At 39.4% G+C, this 19209-nt stretch overlaps 1 protein-coding gene across 1 annotated transcript; it reads left to right on the forward strand.

Annotated features, from left to right (window-relative positions):
* The first annotated feature begins 362 nt into the window (after positions 1 to 362).
* On the forward strand, positions 363 to 13308 carry drap1 (DR1-associated protein 1 (negative cofactor 2 alpha)). Its single transcript, XM_017697614.2, has 7 exons — positions 363 to 588; positions 3112 to 3184; positions 4042 to 4135; positions 4224 to 4346; positions 6972 to 7062; positions 10259 to 10347; positions 11723 to 13308. Exons 1-7 carry the CDS (start codon positions 547 to 549, stop codon positions 11895 to 11897), a joined length of 687 nt encoding a protein of 228 aa, XP_017553103.1. The 5' UTR covers positions 363 to 546; the 3' UTR covers positions 11898 to 13308.
* The last annotated feature ends 5901 nt before the right edge of the window (positions 13309 to 19209 follow it).

Here is a 19209-nt window from a genome sequence, read left to right on the forward strand (position 1 = left end):
TATTTCAGATGTGGTGTCGCAAAATCAGCTTCCTTTATAAAACGATGAAAACATGAATACAGGAGGTCCGTTTGTGAATGAACACACGAGGGTCCTGGGCGACCTTCCACTTGGGAGGCCCACTCCCAATCTGCACCATACTTACTGCATGGAATGATGAGGAATTAGTACTTTATTAGTATCTACACTGTCTGGATAAATCCTATTACTTAAGACGACTATAACATTTTAAGAGGCCATTTTATTAATGATATCTTCGTAAGTCATAGCTTGGGGCACTTCGATGCCCTCTGAATTAAAACTCACCGGTGCGTAAATTGGAGCACAGCCCGAGATCAAGCGGCGACCCTGCGAGATCCGGAGATCCGGCTGCGGGACTGGAAGTAGCAGCAGAAGAAGAAGACGAAGGAGCCGCCGAGCCAAAAACATTCACATTACAGTTAAAATTGAGGCTAAAATCAGTCTGGATTCACTCTCACCGGCGGGAGGAGAGCAGTCACACTCGGAGCTCTTCAGCTGAGTCGCTCAAAAACACCCAAAACAAAAATGCCGAGCAAAAAGAAGAAATATAACGCCAGATTTCCTCCGGTAAGTTTACTTTCTCTGACCTGCTAAGCTAAGGCTAAAGCTAAGCTAACACCGCTCAGCCCCTGTGCAGCCGCTGCCGTTAGCTCACTTAGCCGTTAGCATAACATTTAACGTTAGCGTCAACGAAGCGCACAACTTGAATGAAATGAGCGAAACCTTAAACTTTTTTGGATCGGTTTTCCGAGTCCGGTCTGAGACGTGGTTCGGTGTTATACCGTATAATTAACGAGAGCCACACGTATTAGTACATTAACCTAATATGAATGAGATCAGTGTAAACACGCTAAGCTAACTAGCTGTTATGGCTAAAGCTTCCTTTCAAAACCTAAGCTAGCTGGCTACTCCAAACATTGCTTGTTTGTGAGATATCTAGCCGAAGTAAGTAAATGACGGGTGGCAGCGTTTATTGTATAATATAAAGAGTCGGTTGGTGAATAAAGTCTAATGTGAATGTGCTTAGCTAAATTGACGAAGCGCTAGCTAGCTAATATTTGAGGTTTGCTAAGCTAACGTTAGCTCTCTCCGTATTGCAGTGGGATAATCAGCTTCTCTCCAGGTTTAACACATTAATAAATCATGTTTATCAATGTAACATAACCTAATCTGAGTAAACGAAACATATTAGACAGCAAAGGACCGGCGCAGTTTCTACTTTGCTAGTAGATACTCGTAAAATAAGTTGGACTGTCCGGGTGAAGTTAACTTAGTTCAAGAAAACAGTCAGTAAAACAGATTTACATTTTCTGATGAAGAAAAAGCTGAACTGCCTGTAACATTGGAAGAGATATAGCATTTCTGTCTTATTGTTGTTGTTATGACTGTTATTATCGTTATCACTTTGTTGCGAATGTTATTGTTATTGTGACTATGTTCTGATGCTGCTGTCTTTGCCCAGTGATTTCTGTCTAGTTTAAAAGCAAAACTCTTTTGCTTGAACCCTGTTAGAGTCTATCTTAGAAAGCCCTTTTAGTCTGAGCCAGACTCATCATACAGCTGAAGGGAATGATCTCTAGCCTGTTGCATAGTGCCTGGCAATATGGCATATATTTATTGTTCGGACGATGAATGAAATCATAATATGCCACAGTATGATTTTCTCAGTATGTCATGGATATCACCAGTACTTAAAAACTACTTACCAACTGCATGTTTGATTACAAATGCTGAATACAAATGATTAAATTCACGTTTTGGATAGTATTTTTAAAATGTGTACTTGTCTGTTCTTAATTATCAGATGTCTGAAAAAATATTGTGACATTGTATATAATAATGTTCTTGAAGCATCGTAACATGACATTTTTCCACATCGTCCACCTCTCCTGTCAAAGATGTTATAGGTGTTGCTGTGTAGCGTGTTTCTTCTAATGGGCTATTATTTATTGAGAAATCAGGCTTAGCTGGCTTGGTCAAGATCCCTAGAATTTATACCAGTCAATGTCTTGTTTATGGTGCGTACACTGAGCCAAGTTGCACTGTATCTGAATGAACACTCTTGTGCAAAAAAAGTGCAAATGGCAAAACAACAAGCTTTTAATAGTCTTAACTAGGAGTGGGCAATATGATGGTATTTCATTGCTATCAAGCTAGAGTATGTTTATCTAAGTATATCATGGGAGTCATCAGTAATTAGAGAAGACTGACTGGGTGTTTCATTACAAGTAGAGCATAAAATGTTTAATTGCATTTAGTGTTTTGGAATATATGAAACAAAATCACTGTAGTCATAGTTTTTCAGAGTATTTTTAAAAAGTGACAGTACTGGTTTGTTTTTTTTTCCTGTTCAAACTTCAGAGAAACCGAATGGTGCATGTTGTGTATTGTGAGAAAGTCATCAGGTATGGCGTTGATATATTTTTGCCATGTTTTCCGCCCCTAGTCTTAAGAAGTCATTAAACAAATTGATAAAGTATGGAATAAATTTTCCCATTGATTTCTTTAAGTGTTGAGTTAAACCTGCAGACAACCTTTAACAGAAAGAAAAGTCAGTATAGCTCCACCCAGCATTGGTGGCTTTAAAAACCACCCAAAACCATCAGTTACAAGCCATTATGTTTTGGGCTTGGCAGTTTTTTTTTATGTATGTATGTATTTATTTATTTTTGTACGGGCGTGTACGTCGATATTTCATTAACTACATTTTTCATGTATAAGCTCAGGCTGAACAATTGGGAGAAATACCTGTGATTTAAATTGTTATTGTTTTTTCTAAATTTAAGTCCAGGCCAATTACTTTGGCCATGAAGATTTAAGAATATCCACTTTTTCTAGCTTAATGTTAGAACGTGCCAGACGACCAGTTAGTTCTTTGTCAGGTGTTTGGTTCCTTCTGATTGGTCTAACTTTTCTACAGGTGGTTCATCAGAGGCTCTGTGTTGTTAGGTAAATTTTCCCACTTAAAACTTAAAAACAGATCTTTCAGCTTTTCTTTGATGTCTAAAATGAACAAACAGGCATTGCTTACATACATTCGTCTCCAAGTCTCTCAATCTCTGTGTATGTGTTTGTTTTTCTTTTTTTCAGGCAAGGATTAAGAAGATCATGCAGACAGATGAAGAAATAGGCAAAGTAGCTGCTGCAGTTCCTGTAATAATCTGTATCCTTTGAACGTTCATAATAGACAAATTTTCGGCTTTATAGCCTTTCAGTGTTCTTTCAGTGAATCTATCATTTTGTACAGCAATTTTCATCTGTTCGATTTTGCAGCTGTAGTGGACCAACAAAACTGTGTGGGTGTTTTTCAATGCATGTTGATGTGTGCTTGTCTTTGATTGTTATCAAATAGGCTTTCTTTTTTTAGCATCCAACGATTTTCGTAGTTTACTAGAAGTTGAGCGATCACAATAATTATTTTTTTGACTGGTAAACAGAACAGTGCTTAAAATAATCTGGCGACTCATTGGCTAAACCCATGTTGTCCCAAACCATGCAGAAGTATCTACCATCCAAATTAGGTGTGGGTAATTTGAAGATATTTATTGTTATGATAGTGTGACACCTTAAATGACAGTATGCTTTGCTGAGTATGTTGTCAGCAGTTATAAAAGCAATGATTAATAAAACATGCAGTTATAGTTTGATTGGAATTAATGCAGTGCAATATATATGGCATAAAATCATTGTATTCATTATTATTCTTTCTCTGTTAAAAATGACTAAACTTCCGAATGACTAAATATCTTGATACACATTATGTGTCTTGAAAATATATCAAGTAAAAAGCCATTATATTTTTGCCAGATTGGCAGCTTCAGTTCTAACTATAATTAACTTGTAAATATAACCAAACAAGTTAAAAATGAATGAATAAATACATGCAATTAGACAACTTGCAGAATTCTAGTCAACCAAAAATGTGATGACTAAGTAGTTGACGGATTCCTGGCGGTCTATTGGGCGAATACTTTGTAGCTGATGTTACTGGCTGGGTTGGTTCCTTGACACCCACCTGAGCTCGGGCACTTGAGCTCTTTTTGGAGTCACTCCTGACAAAAGCCTGTCATGTTACTCAGTCACGGAACGCCAAAACTATGACCACCTCACATCTGTAAGTGACTTGAACTTACTCAGCAAAGAAGAAATGGTGTTACTGAATCACTGATTGGCTTGAAGTGTGTACTTGTTTTCTCCTGCAGGAAACAGTGCATTGAGTTGGAGCAGCAGTTTGACTTCCTGAAGGATCTGGTGGCCGCGGTGCCAGACATGCAGGGAGAGGGGGATGAGAATCATGCTGAGGGAGCAGAGAAGATCCCACGCAGGTTAACACTCACACATAGTTCTCTATACCAGAACTGTAATCTGCGTTTTGTTTTTTTTCCCCTCAATTTTCATTAATGATTTGTTTATTTATTTATTATAACAGAGAAAATGCACATGTATCAGCATCATTGTTTTGTAATATAAATGAGCCACATTTAGGCAGATGGCTCATTTTCATCCACATTCCCTGGACAGTGCTTGTAGGCAAAAACAAAAATCAAGCAGCATTAAAAAGTGCTTAATTACAACGCCAATTCCAATGAAGTTGGGACGTTGTGTAAAACATAAATAAAAACAAAATACAGTGAATTGCAAATCCTTTTCAACCTATATTCAATTGAATACACTACAAAGACAAGATATTTAATGTTCAAACGGATAAACTTTATTGTTTTTTGCAAATTTTCACTCATTTTGAATTTGATGCCTGCAACACATTCCAAAGAAGTTGGGACAGGGGCAACAAAAGACTGGGAAAGTTGAGGAATGCTAAAAAAACACCTGTTTGGAACATTCCACAGGTGAACAGGTTAATTGGAAACAGGTCAGTGTCATGATTGGGTACAAAGGGAGCATCCCTGAAAGGCTCAGTCATTCACAAGCAAGGATGGGGACGAGGTTCACCACTTTGTGAACAACTATGTGAGCAAATAGTCCAACAGTTTAAGAACAATGTTTCTCAATGTGCATTTCATCATCTACAGTCCATAATATCATCAAGATTCAGAGAATCTGGAGAAATCTCTGCAAGTAAGCAGCAAGGCAGAAAACCAACAATGAATGCCCGTGACCTTCGAGTGACCTGTCAGTGAACACAGTTCGTCGCTCCATCTACAAGTGCAAGTTAAAACTCTGTCATGCAAAGCGAAAGCCGTATATCAACAATACCTAGAAAAGCCGCCGGCTTCTCTGGGCCCGAGCTCATCTGAGATGGACTGACGCAAAGTGGAAAAGTGTCCTGTGGTCTGATGAGTCCACATTTCAAATTGTTTTTGGAAATCATGGGCGTCATGTCCTCCGGGCCAAAGAGGAAAAGGACTGTCCGGATTGTTATCAGTGCAAAGTTCAAAAGCCAGCATCTCTGATGGTGTGGGGGGGTGTTAGTGCCCATGGCATGGGTAACTTGCACATCTGTGAAGGCACCATTAATGCTGAAAGGTACATACAGGTTTTGGAGCAACATATGCTGCCATCCAAGCAACGTCTTTTTCAGGGACATCCTGCTTATTTCAGCAAGACAAAGCCAAGCCACATTCTGCACGTGTTACAACAGCGTGGCTTCGTAGTAAAAGAGTGCGGGTACTAGACTGGCCTGCCTGCAGTCCAGACCTGTCTCCCACTGAAAACGTGTGGCACATTCTGAAGCGCAAAATACGACAACGGAGACCGCGTTGAACAACTGAAGTTGTACATCAAGCAGGAATGGTAAAGAATTCCACCTACAAAGCTTCAACAATTAGTGTCCTCAGGTCCCAAACACTTATTGAGTGTTGTTAAAAGTAAAGGTGATGTAACACAGTGGTAAACACGCCCCTGTCCCAACTTCTTTGGAACGTGTTGCAGGCATCAAATTCAAAATGAATGAATATTTGCAAAAAACAAAGTTTATCCATTTGAACATTAAATATCTTGTCTTTGTAGCGTATTCAATTGAATATAGGTTGAAAAGGATTTGCAATTCATTGTATTTTGTTTTTATTTATGTTTTACACAACATCCCAACTTCACTGGAATTGGGGTTGTACAAAATACATTAAACTAAACCCATAAAGATATAAAATGTATAATATAATTATTAAAAAGTTTGGTTTGAGTTTATGTTGGCAATCAGTATCTTTTTTTTTCCTGAACTGTTGTGAGCACAGAGTGTAACCATTCCAGTTGGGCACTTTTTGGCGAGTACATTTTCCGTAGCATGATGAGCTAACTAAGCTAAGTGCAGCAGTACCGTACAGGTGGGATAGCAGAATAATATAGTTCACTGATTGGCTTCAGGTTATGGCACTCATGTGATGCTTTATTTGGCATCATTTTAAAAAACAGCCCAATATGTACATGATGCCAAATCCTACATATCGTCAGCTAATAAGAGTCGGGACTTGATTAATCCGTCCATTATGATTTTGACTAAAGTGCAGTCATTAGTGTGGCAGTATTTAACATTATACATATTATTTATTGTCAACATTAACAATCTTATTTTTGCAGCTGTACAGTTATTATAGTAATTTATTTTTATATGAATGAAATATAGATTTGTATTGAGGGGTCCACGATCGTCCTTACAGTGGGATCTTGTAAGGCTTTAAAATAAACTTGGTTTTTAAATTAAACTTTGAACAGCTTTATTACATTAGCTTTATTTTTTAAGATACTGTAGGTGACCTACTGTAATCTTCATCATTTTTACCTTGTCATGGTTTAGCAGCACACCAAATGGAAAAAGATATCTGAAGACATGAGTTTTTGCTTGCGCAGAACGGCAAGATGTGACAATGCTAACCATTGGCCCTGTGGCAGAGGACAGAACTGTTGCTCATGTTGATCTAAAGCAGAGCAGTTCCGGAAGCTAGCCGCTGTGAGTTTGATGCTGTTGTACTGAAATGCAGTGTATGTTCCTGCAGAGGTCGCAAGCCTGGTTCAGGACGCAAGAACGGAGGAGCAGGTGCCAAAGGCAAAGACAAGAAACTGTCAGGCACAGAGTCTGAACAAGAGGTGCGTGGGTTTAATAATGATATGCTGTCTGCTGACATTTAGAGGGTACTAAATCTCCACAGTGCAGTCTGTCAAATCTTGGTATGTGTTACAGCATTGTTTTGCCAATAAGGTTGTAGTGTTAGGTTTCTAATTCATAATTCTAATGCATATTGCCCATGGCTCATAGTGTGCCATAAAATGGTTTAAACCTATTGGAAAGAGGATGTTTTAATCAATTGGTATCTTGTGTCGCTTTGTAAAGATTCTTTTTATTAACAAGATGCTACATGCTTTCCGTGAATTTTACAGACTTTTCTGCAGTTTCTCTATAATGCATTCCTTCAGATTTATACAAGGTTGTTTAGAGTGGTTTGATCTGAAAAGCTGAATTATAGGAAAACTTACTGACTTTTCCACAGTGACAGAAACCAGGGGTCATGTATATGAACCAAATATAGTTGTTACTTTTAATGTCCAAAACCACCACATTTGAACCTATGTACACTATATTGCCAAAAGTTCATCTGGCTTCACAAGCATATTAAATCCCTTTCTTAATCCATAGGGTTTAATATGATGTAATATGATATAACAGCTTCAACTCTTCGGGGAAGGCTTTCCGTAAGGGTTAGGAGTGTGTTTATGGGAATCTTTGACCAATCTTCTAGAAGTGCATTTGGGAGGTCAGACCCTGATGTTGGACGAGATGGCCTGGCTCGCAGTCTCCACTCTAATTCATCCCAAACGTGTTCTTTTGGGTTGACTCTGTGCAGGCCAGTCAAGTTCTTCCACACCAAACTCACTCATCCATGTCTTTATGGACCTTACTTTGTGCACTGGTGCACAGTCATGTTGTATCAGCAAGGGGCCACAAACTGTTCCCACACAGCTGGGATCATAAAATTTTGCAAAATCTCTTGGTCTGCTGAAGCATTAAGAGTTCCTTTCACTGGAACTAAGGGGCTGAGCCCAACTCCTGAAAAACAACCCCACACAATGCAGTCAGACAAGTACCGTTCTCCTGGCAACCGCCAAACCCAAACTCGTCCATCAGATTGCGAGATGGAGAAGCGTGATTCGTCACTCCAAAGAACACGTCTCCACTGCTCTAGAGTCCAGTGGTGGCGCTTTACAGCACTGCATTTGATGCTTTGTATTGGTTTGGTGATGTAAGGCTTGGATGCAGCTGCTTGGCCATGGAGACCCATTCCATGAAGCTCTCTATGCACTGTTCTTGAGCGAATCTGAAGGCCACATGAAGTTTGGAGGTCTGTAGCGATTGACTCTGCAGAAAGTTGGTGACCTCTGCACACTTTGCGCCTCAGCATCCGCTGACCTTTCTCTGTAATTTTACGTGGCCGACTACTTTGTGGCTGAGTTGCTGTCGTTCCCAATCTCTTCCACTTTGTTATACCACTGATAGTTGACAGTTGATATTTAGTAGCGAGGAAATTTCACAACTGGATTTAAGAGCGACCCGGTCTTTCACTAATGTTTGTAGAAGCAGTCTGCATGCCTAGGTGCTTGATTTATACACCTGTAGCCATGTAAGTGATTGGAACACCTTAATTCATTTATTTGCATAGGTAAGTGAAAACTTTTGGAAATATAGTGCATATCTTCAGAGTTTTATGTGTAATGTTGATGGTAAACAGTAATGAAAACTCAGTTAGAAATAAAAAGGTTTCTTTGGGGACACTTTTGCCTTACAACACCCACCATGAACCCCTCCGCCGTCAATGGATTTTAAAAATGATGTTTTAGGTCACATTGTTATAAAAAATTCAGGAATCAGGCCATGTATTCGTAACCATTTCATGGGATAACATTCTGTGAGGGAGCTTTTAGAGTTATTCAGATATCTGGTTCCTATCCCCACCACTTGATTTGGTGCCTGTTCTAGAAGCAAGCATTTCCCATCAAACCACTCTGAATTACTTTGTATACATCAGAACCATTTAATTATGGAGCACATTCAAGAAAATCTGAGATGGTTAGGCAGGAGTGATTCCACATCTTTTTGGACAGTCTTGACATTTAGTGCATCAAGACAGCCTGATTTATGAAACAATTTTTGTCGTTTAGTATTGTGCTGTGGTGTTATTTTATAGAGAAGTTATCATACTTTATTTAATTTTAGATACAGTCTTTGTTTTCTGTCTGTTAGTGTTTTATTTGGTGTGTTTCAGCCTCAAGTTTGTTAGCTTAAGGTCCAGATTCAGCCCAAGCATACTAGATGTGTATTCATTGTAAACAGTAATTGCACAGAAAATATTTGTCTGTTCTAAATGTAGCCCAGAGCCGGAGGAGAGCCTGTTCCATTTTTGAGGTTTGTTAATGTTTCACCAGACTTGAGGCCATTACTGTTTGGCTGTGATTTTTGTAAATGCACTTGCATCACTGTAGGCACTTGATATTTATCAAGTTTCTGTAGAATAATGCTTTTAGTCTTTTAAACTGTTAGGATAAAACTTTTGTATTGTCAAGTTAATAAATATGAGTTGATGGTCGTTTTTTTTTTTTTTTAATAATATTATGATGTGCCTAAAAATGTCCACCCCACCCCTGAATGTGAAGGAGAGAGTTTCTAAAGTGTTCAAGTAGTCTATATTTTGCCTAACATCGTTACATTGGTGTAACATTGCTACAGCAATGTTTACATTGGTCCAACATTGTTTCAGTGGTCTTCAAACTGGTCCAACGTTGTTACAGGGTAACAGTCAGACTGGTCACATTGGTCTAACCTTGCTGCAAGGGTTATCACTTAGGCCTAATGTTGTTACAGGGGTGTTCACATAGGTCTAATGTTATTACATGGGTCTTTACTTAGGTCCAACATCACTACAGGGGTTTTCACGTCTAACTTTTACAGTGATGTGTACATTGGTCTAGCATTGTTACAATGGTCTTCACATTGCTCTAACGCTGATGCACTGGTCCTCACATTGATCTAACATTATGACAGTCTTCACATTTCTCAAATAATGTTACACAGGTTTTCACATTGGTGTGTTGCAGTGATTGTATTATTGGTCTGTCTATGCTATAGTGATCATAACATTGGTCTCATCATGTTGTGTAACCTTGGTCTGTGTTACAGTGACTGTAACATTGGTCTAGCTTTGTAAAACTCATCTTCACATCGGTCTAACATTGTTCAATTGGTCTAAGGTGTTTTTTTTTTTGTTTTGTTTTTTTTGGTTTGGTTTGTCAGGATGACTCTGAAGACAGTGAGACAGATGGAGAGGAGGATGAAATTTCTCAACCCAACACAAATCTACAGGCACCATCTCACTTCCCCAGGTACACACACATAAATGCACACCTGCTTTTGAGCAGGTACATATGTATCTATGTATAGCAGCAAGAATAAAATGAGTGTTCAATGCTGCTTTATTTTAAAAGAAACTTTTAACATCAGTTACCATTCAAATTACTCACCAGATCCATCTATTCAAGTAGTCCACGTCAGGCATTTTTCATACAAAAATGTTTGTGATGTCTGCAGAATCAAATGTATAAATGTATGTGTTGTTTTTATTTAATTGCATTTTTAAGATAGATTATGAAATTAGCAAGTGCTGAGATAATATTTCAAATAAGTCATGCACCCCTTAATATATGGTGTTCTTGAGGCTGATGTGTTAGCATTAGCTGCAAAAGTCACAAAGTTTGCTTAGTTATAGTGGATTCTGTAGAGCTAAGTGCTAACATTAGTAGTGCAAGCTCATACTCTTGACTGATACCACTTCAAGGGCTATAAACATTAAAAATGCAATGTTAAATAAAACTAATAGATTACAAGCTTTTAAAAGTGCAGTGTGTAAACTTTTGTCTTCTAGCAGTAACGTTGCAGATTGAAATCCACTGAATACCCCTCCCTCACCCTCCCTTTCCAAGCATGTAGTATAACCTCTAATGGCTGTCAGGTTTTCTGTTTGCCATTACCTGTCCTGAGTACATCTTGCTTCTTAATGTTTTCGCTTGTTTGATGATGAGGGTTCACCCTCCCTTGATATTTCCTTGTGCTATATAATAAGTATGATCCTCCATTTGTCCAAATTTGGTTTCTCAAATTTTTCACAACACAAAATGGTTTGCCAGCACTGCCAGTAACCACTGATTCCTCTTTCCTTTGCATCTTCCAAATGGTGCTATAGCGCCACCAAACTCAAGCTACTGCTTCAGTGTAAAAACATGAAAGGCACTATCTAGAGCCAGTGTTTGGGTTGTGCATTCGGGGCTACTCTGGAAACATGGTGATCTCTGTTGATAGAGGACCCACTCCTGATGTAGATTGAGGGCTCATTCCAAGCCAAAAAAAAAAACATCAATTCGTTGTCACTTGATTATTCATATGGTTTTGTATATTATATTTGATTTCTGCTAACAAGTCCTCCTTAATTTTACACACTGTACCCTTTGAAAAGCAGCAATATTAACTAATGGTGAAAAGCCCTTTGAACATGCAATTGTGGGCAAAGTTGATGCCTTTAAAAATGAAGGGCTTGAAGAGCTTGAACTGAAACTGATGGGTTTGTTTCAGAATGGTACTGCAGTTGCTTGCAAAAAAAAAAAAAAAAAAGTTGGTGACCACCAGCTTTCAGCTAAAGCCACTCTTCTGACAGCTTTATTTTTCTCTCCCTTCTTTTCTCCATTGTTTGTCCTCTCTTAACAGCCAAGACATGCCCCCTCAGTACATGCCCATGCCCATGGGCACCCCTCAGGCTACTATTTCTATGCCCATCAGCTCCTTTGCCCCCCACCCTTCAGTCATGGGGATTGTACCTCCCCCACCAGCCCCTGTGCCGCACAAGGATGAAAATGACGATGATGAAGACTACGACTCTTAGCTCCTTCCTCCTACCCTCACCCACTATTTTACATTAATTTTCTTAAGTTGTTCTTATTTGGCTGCAAAATGCAAAACAGATGGAACCTGAAGAAAAGTTACAGAGACGAAACAGAGTAAACGTCCACTTACTAGTGAGAGAAAAGGACGTTGGCAAGACTGCAGCCACAGTGCAAGAAGTATAGGTTGTATATTAGCTGTCTGTTTTAATTTTGTTTTAAAACAAATTCTTATTTTATTGTTGAGGAAAGATTACAGGAGCATTTATCCAGGCTGTTTTTTTTTTTTTTAATGAGATAATTGTTGAATTTTTGGCGTACCACTTTTTTTTTTTTTGGAAAAAGGCCCCCCAATCAAGGACGTCATCTTTTTGTGATTTTTGGCATAGAGATCCTCTTGTTCTTTCTTTTCTTTTTTTTTTTTTTTGCATCACTTTTGTTTCTGTATTCTCTTAGGTTGCCGTTCCTATTTGCTGTTCTACGCTGACGTTCTGTGACTTCCAGGACATATCACTCATTTTTCAGTGTGCTTTGATTCGTCTTAGCTCAGGGTGTTATAAACTTTCATACTCAAGTCCTACTTTAAAAGAAAGAGAAAATAAGCAAGACGAGGAACACTAGCCCCAAAGCGATTGATTTGGACGCTTTACCCACAGGTGTTGAATTGTCACCTCTGAAGCTGTCAGTCGGACCTGAGCAGATGTACTTTCGTGACCACCTAAAATGTTGCACAATTGGCTGAAGCTAAATAGGTCAGGGCTTGTGTGTTGAGTGCAGCCCAAATCCGTGCGTTGATGAGTGAGTAATGTGTAGTTGATGTGGAATCTGTATGGGGCAAATACCTACAGCCTGCAGACTTTTTTTTTCTCTACATATTTGTCATTTTTAAATTCATATTTTATGATTAAAACATAAAAAACTACACAAGACATGAAGTAAAATATGTGGTTTTTTTAGTTAATTTTTCCCCTTTGGTTTTCATTGTCATTTGAGTTAATATTGGACATGTTGAATAAATCTCTCTATATTTATAAGCTAAAACCAGGCCAAGATTGAGCTAGTTTGCTTTTTTTCCTTGAATGGGGAATTTTTAGGAACTGAACATGCGTGCATTCTTTTGCACACAGTCATGATGCACAAACACTCATTCATTTAGCCCTACGGCCCTCTTATCAACCAACTGTGGACATAAATGCACATTTATATCAACTATATTCTTGGTCTTGTATCTTTTAAATGGTTTTAATGTTCTTTGGGCTGAGAGGAGCCAGACCCCTTATCCCCACCGCCCTTTTCTTTCTGTGGCTGTCTCTCTCCTCCAGGTGTGTAAAGTTTGGCTGCTCAGAGGCTGTATGTAAAACTTTTAACATTCTTATTATTTTGTATGAGTGAAATAAAGTGGATTTCAGTATACATTCCTTGCATGGGCCTTTCTGTTGCTTCTTGGGTTTTTTTTTTTTTTTTTTTTTTTGGTTTTTTTATTTTATGTCTGCTAAAACTTAAAATGAGATTAGTTCTACAAAGTTAGATGTGTATCATCATTGTAATACTCTTGATTTATAGAGCACGTTGTTATATCTTGTCTTAGTAACGTCACCAGTATTTGTTTTAAAGGAAAATCAAATGTACGTTTTTTTTCCTCTTACCCTATGAGAGCTGATATGTCAAGACATGCTTGGTGTCCACTGCTTTAGTTTCCCACTGAAGCTGTTTTGCTAATGTGTCTTACAAGTAATTGAACAACGAGTTAGCATCATGTACACTGTATGCCTAAATTATCATGATGTCAAGTTCTATAATCTTTCAGTCTTACTTGCGTGGTTTCTGATACTGCATGACATTATCTAGAAAATTGGACATTATTTTAAAGGCACAATATATGATTCAATCCATTACTTTTTTTTTTTTAATCAAATTCAGCAAATATCTATTTACAGTCAGCTAGGTGTTCGTTCTGTGTGCATGCTGGAAAAAAAATATGGTGTTTGTACACAGCCCTGGCTCCACAAATGGGAAATAAACTGCTTCTGACCGAACCACACCACAATATTCCAGTCAGGGGAAGGGGAAGTGCTATGTGCTGAACTTGAGAGAGAAATAGCTAAGAAACTGCCAGAGAGGAGAAGATCTGAAGAACAAATATTGAGATCAGGCAAGAACATTAGAGGGTGTTGATGAGGCTGAAGCTGGTGTTCTATTCACATTTTCCCCTTCCACCTTAAATCGTGCAGCAGTTCCGCTTTAGTGCCTGAGGCCAGGGTGGAAGGGGAAAATTCAAACAAGAAGCTTAGGCACCTGAATATTGTCAAAGTCCCAAGAGGAAAGTCTGTTCGCTCACCGTTAATTGGGCATTTGTATACTATGAATATTGCCAGAGAGCTTTGCTGTAGAAAAAAAGGAAATATATATAGGTATGTTTTCTTTGGCTTTTTAGTGAAATAACTTCTACTTTCTAAAATTAAAGGGAAGTTATGGAGGATTGATTAGAAATGATTTTAAATCGTTTTTAGCCGTTTAACTCCATTCACACACATTTCGAGGAGGTCTCGGTCACAGGCGCCCTCTGACGTTTTGCAATCATGTTGTTGAGGCCGTAGTACAGTAACTTCCGATCTTTCTGACATAAGATCTTACAGTTCAAGATGAGACTTATCTTAATTCAGGAATCTTTTCTTACAGCGCTAAGAAATCTTACCTTACCTCATGGAAGTGATCAACTGCCACGACTGTTGCTTAGCAACCAGCCATTCGCGCACAGCCGAAACGAGGACCCATAATCAAAATAATCAAGTTAGTTAGCCAGGCAGCTAAGGTTCGACACCGCTGATGTCGAAGGAAGGTCAAAGAAAACTACAGCGCTATGAACGTGAAGTTCAGAATAGGGTGAAGAATATCGTGCTGTTTACCAGAGCGTCTCTGCTCTCCACTCTCAGTTTCATTTCCCAAAGGCTTTAGTCGAACGTGCCAACGTTGTTCCTCCTAATGGACAGACGCTCGTTCAGCTCGGTCTCCTCATTATTCACCACCATCACCGTAATATTTAACATGACGCGTTTTCATCAGCGTTAACAGGGGCGGTGGAGATCGTGTCTGGGGCTTTTAAAGGGCTATTATTAAAAATAAAATAAGACAAAGCGCCGTTTTCAGTGTGAAATGTGACGTCATTATGGCAGTTATAGCGAACTGTGCTTCCTGTCACCGCACAAAAAAACTGAAGCGAACACTTAAAACAGCGAAGGCTATTTTGGGCTTTATCTTAAAGGTACGACGGACTTTAGGAGACTTAGTCTAGTTAGGATGTTTCTGTAATACTGTTTTTTTTTTTATTTGGCTATTATGAAAGCTATTTGGAAGCTATTATGAAATTAAGACCTGTTGTTCCGTAATGGCTCCTGCCCCGTGTTCAGTCCTAACTGACGCTGGCCTGGTGACTGAGCAGTTAAGAAAGGGTTCAGGCTCCTTCAGAGAGGTTTCTCTAGTGCAGCCCCAAGCTCCTCATACACCGGCCCTGGTGTAGGCGCTCCTTCTCCGCTAGCGGCGTAACCAGCGAGCCAAATGCCTCTTTTTATTGAAGGGCATTGTTTTCACCGTAAACAGACGCCATATTGAGCTTTGTGATTAATATCAGGGTGACCGTCTCCTCCAATTGATATCCATACCATGTATTTCTATGGTCTCTTCATTCACAAATAACGTCTCTGTTTCTGCTGGTGAATGCGCTCCTGAGGACTTGATTGTTTTGTAAGGGGCACGGGATTACGTGGGGGAACTGAATTGGATGCAACACCGGGACGCAACTGCTTCTCCATTTAAGGTGGAACGGAAAAATGCGAACGCTGAGTTGAATGGCATGAAAGGAGGCTGCGCTGTTTCTGCGTAACAGGTGGGGAACATTAACATTATCCTTCATTTACTTTTGCTCAACCAGTAGGTCTAATTTTTGTGATAGCTAATCTCACCTGGTTAGCTTCACAGCAGCAATTTGATCAAGTTTGCTAACGCATATCCATGCTAACGTTAGTTACATCACTTGCTGTACCACTGTGTGCTCAAACATTATATCATGGTATTTGTTTCTAATACGTTTGCTAAGAGATTTATGGCCACGATGATTTAAAAAAACAAGTTTGGTAGCCCAGTGTCAATGGCCTTAGGGTACTTGTCCATGAAACTGACAGGGAGGACGTATAGAGAACTTGGAGAGAGGAGAATTCCCACTCCACAATGTCTTCTGGGTTTCTCAAACACAAGAGGGCGCTCCTGAGCGAGTCCAAAATGAATGCATTGATAAGGAGCATTTGATCAAAATAATAGTTTATAAATGCTTAAACATTTGCAATGTAAAGGAATGCAGTCAGTTCCCGAGCATTGAATAGCATTAACATGTTTTAAACAATGTTGTTCAAAAACTCAAGCAGCACTGCTGTGCTTGATCCACTCATACCAGCACAACACACACTATCACACCACCACTATACCAATGACACTGTAGGACCAGGTATTATTTGTGTTGGTGATGCTGTATAGGTGCGCTTTGTAGTTCTACAGTAGCACATGAATGGTAAATGGAGATCAAGTAGAGTAGTAGCATCAAGTAGATGCTTAATGTAATGTTAAACACTTCTAATAAAAGAAGCTGAACCTTTTTTTGTCTACTGAAGGTCGACTCATTTTTCCACAAATCTGGGCAATAAACTATAAACAGATGGCATCTCTTCAGTGATCTGCTCCGTAAAAATTATTTTTATATAATAATACAAAGAGAATCTAAGACCTTTGGCTTTCAGCAGTAAATTGTAAGCATATAGCAGTATGTGAGACCATAAAACACATGTTCCGTTAAATTGAGGGGAGCTTCTACAAAAAAAATGAAAATAAATAAAACAAAGATTTGTTTATTTCATGCAGTTGCTGAATAAATTGTCTTATGATTTGGTCATGTAAATTCAGATGGACAAACCAAATATACCCTAGTGAAATAAAATTAACAAAGCAGAGGTGTCAAAGAGTTTTGGGTGTGTCAAAGCAGAGTTTTGGTCTAGAGTTGTCAAAAGGAGATTAGAATTTATGCAGAATAGAGCATCACTCAAGTAGTAGTTAACCCTCAACGATGTGTGATGATTCCTGCAGAGTGACCAATGTTCTAGCATTCCAAGGTACTTCACACCCAGCAGCGTTAGCAGTAAATGACCACATGATGGAGCCTTGAGAAAGCAATACACAAATAGTTTGTCTTAGTTAGCCTGAAGTCCAACTAAGCACATCTGTCATACATTAAAGACTGTACACAATAATCAGCATGATTCTAATGATCTGATTAGCTTGAGTAATGCACTTCTGTTGAATGCAGTTGCGCAAAGACTGACTGTTCATCTTTGCGGCTTCATGCTGATGCACCTTTTCCCACAACCTGTTGTGCAACACCTGCATGTCAGAAGGTTAGTCAAAACCAAGCATATTGGAAAACAACTGGCTTTAGTGTATCCGGACTTTAATATGTTTAAGAATGCTTGAGCTGGACTATGGGCAGTTAAATTGTCTTGGCTGCAGCGGTGATGTGAAGAGTTAATAACACAAAAAGTTTGTGCATCCCCGATGTAGACACAAAGAGATGTGACAGATACAATAACAGGATATGAAATGAGACTGAGCTAAGGCAGTGTTTCTCAACCCTAGTCTTGAAGGCTTTCTTGGTGTTTTCACTGCTCCCAAAATACCTCATCCAACTAAGCAGCTCATTAACAGCCTATTATTAAGCTGAAGTGGCTGAGTTAAAGTGGGAAAAAAATTCAAATGTGCAGGACAGTGATCCTCCAGGACCAGGTTGAGAAACACTACCTTAGCTCAGTCTGATTTCATATCCTGTTGGGTTATCTGTCACATCTCTTTGTGTCTACATCAGGGCTGCACAAACTTTTTGTGTTAAGAGGCAAATGTTAAATGACTGCTGTGAGCTAATGACCAAAAAGACAAAATAACATACAAATAAAGAAGGTAGGTAGATAGTTTGTTCAAATGTTTATACTGTATTTTGTAAATAAAATATGTTTAAAATAAAAAAAGAAGATATTAGAAATGGAATGTTATGTATGAAGAGATTTATTCCGAACTGCTGTATATTCTGGTTAGTTTTTATTTTTGTAATCTGGAATTATTCACAATATCATTTAATAATGTTGATTGATGTTTAATGTTTGATGCAGGTAATGATAAATAAACTGGTCAAATTTAAGTTTAGTGTCCTAGCATTTTTTCAAAAATCTGGAAAAAGGCCTCACAGGAAAATGTTGAATTCACCCGATCTACTCTGATTACTTTACATTACTTCTAAATTGAATAGTCATTCCAAAGTCAGCCTCATACCCATATTAGGATCTCTGGGTCTAAGCTGATTTTCTCTAAAATTAATGAATTTTTCAAAAATAGTTGGTATCGCACCTTGTGGTAAACGAACTAAACCTGATACGTTATGTCCTACTTACATTTTTGGGTCCAGTTTGTGTGACTTTTGGTTTATGACAGGCTCTGACATCTTACATTTTTGAAAATATCATTTATTTTTCTGTCGCAGGGGCTTAGGCTGCCAAAGGCCTCCCTGCCATCTCACACTGCAAATACAGCACTGCACCGATTCCACATGCAGGACCTCGAGGATGGTGGGCCCACATGGTTTCCCCACGTTGCCTCTTCGGGCTGAGCTCGGCCGGGTTACGTGGGCTGCCCGGCCACCAGGCACTTGCTGAGCGACGCTATCCCCAGGTGCTACCCCACGATTGTCTGCGTCCATTTTTCACTGCAGACCTGTTTGCCCTGGGAGACCCTACCAGGAGCATATTGCTCCCGACAACCTAGCTCTGAAGATCCCTAGACCACACAGGTCCTTCCGCCACAACAAGGCCCCGATCCAGGAAGCATTACTTCAATGCTCATGTTGGCCACGACTGGGAGACACCTGGAGAGGTGTGATTGGGAAGAACGGCCTGCCTGATCTAAACCCGAATGGTGAATTGTTATTGGACTTCTGTGCCAGGCATGGATTGTCCTTTCTCCCACCGCCTGCACTGGGTCTAGAGGAGTCCCTAGGACCGAGCCAGCCCTCCTGATCAGGAAGAAACTGGACAAACTGATCAGGAGGGCTGGCTCGGTCCTAGGGACTCCTCTAGACCCAGTGCAGGCGGTGGGAGAAAGGAGGATGCTGAACAAGCTAGCATCCATGCTGGAGAACGACTCCCACCCATGCGTGAGACTCTGGCAGCACTGGGCAGTTCCTTCAGTGACTGGCTCCTTCACCCCAAATGTGTGAAGGAGCGCTAT

This window comes from Pygocentrus nattereri, chromosome 22 (genome assembly GCF_015220715.1).
Source record: "Pygocentrus nattereri isolate fPygNat1 chromosome 22, fPygNat1.pri, whole genome shotgun sequence".
Classification (NCBI taxonomy): Eukaryota; Metazoa; Chordata; class Actinopteri; order Characiformes; family Serrasalmidae; genus Pygocentrus; species Pygocentrus nattereri.

Bases quoted from the DNA above. Each gene is read 5' to 3' on its own strand.
- drap1 (XM_017697614.2), top strand. From the start codon at position 547: ATGCCGAGCAAAAAGAAGAAATATAACGCCAGATTTCCTCCG. The intron at 4,347-6,971 runs GTTAACACTCAC...ATGTTCCTGCAG, and splicing joins GCAGAGAAGATCCCACGCAG to AGGTCGCAAGCCTGGTTCAG. The intron at 7,063-10,258 runs GTGCGTGGGTTT...TTGGTTTGTCAG, and splicing joins GCACAGAGTCTGAACAAGAG to GATGACTCTGAAGACAGTGA.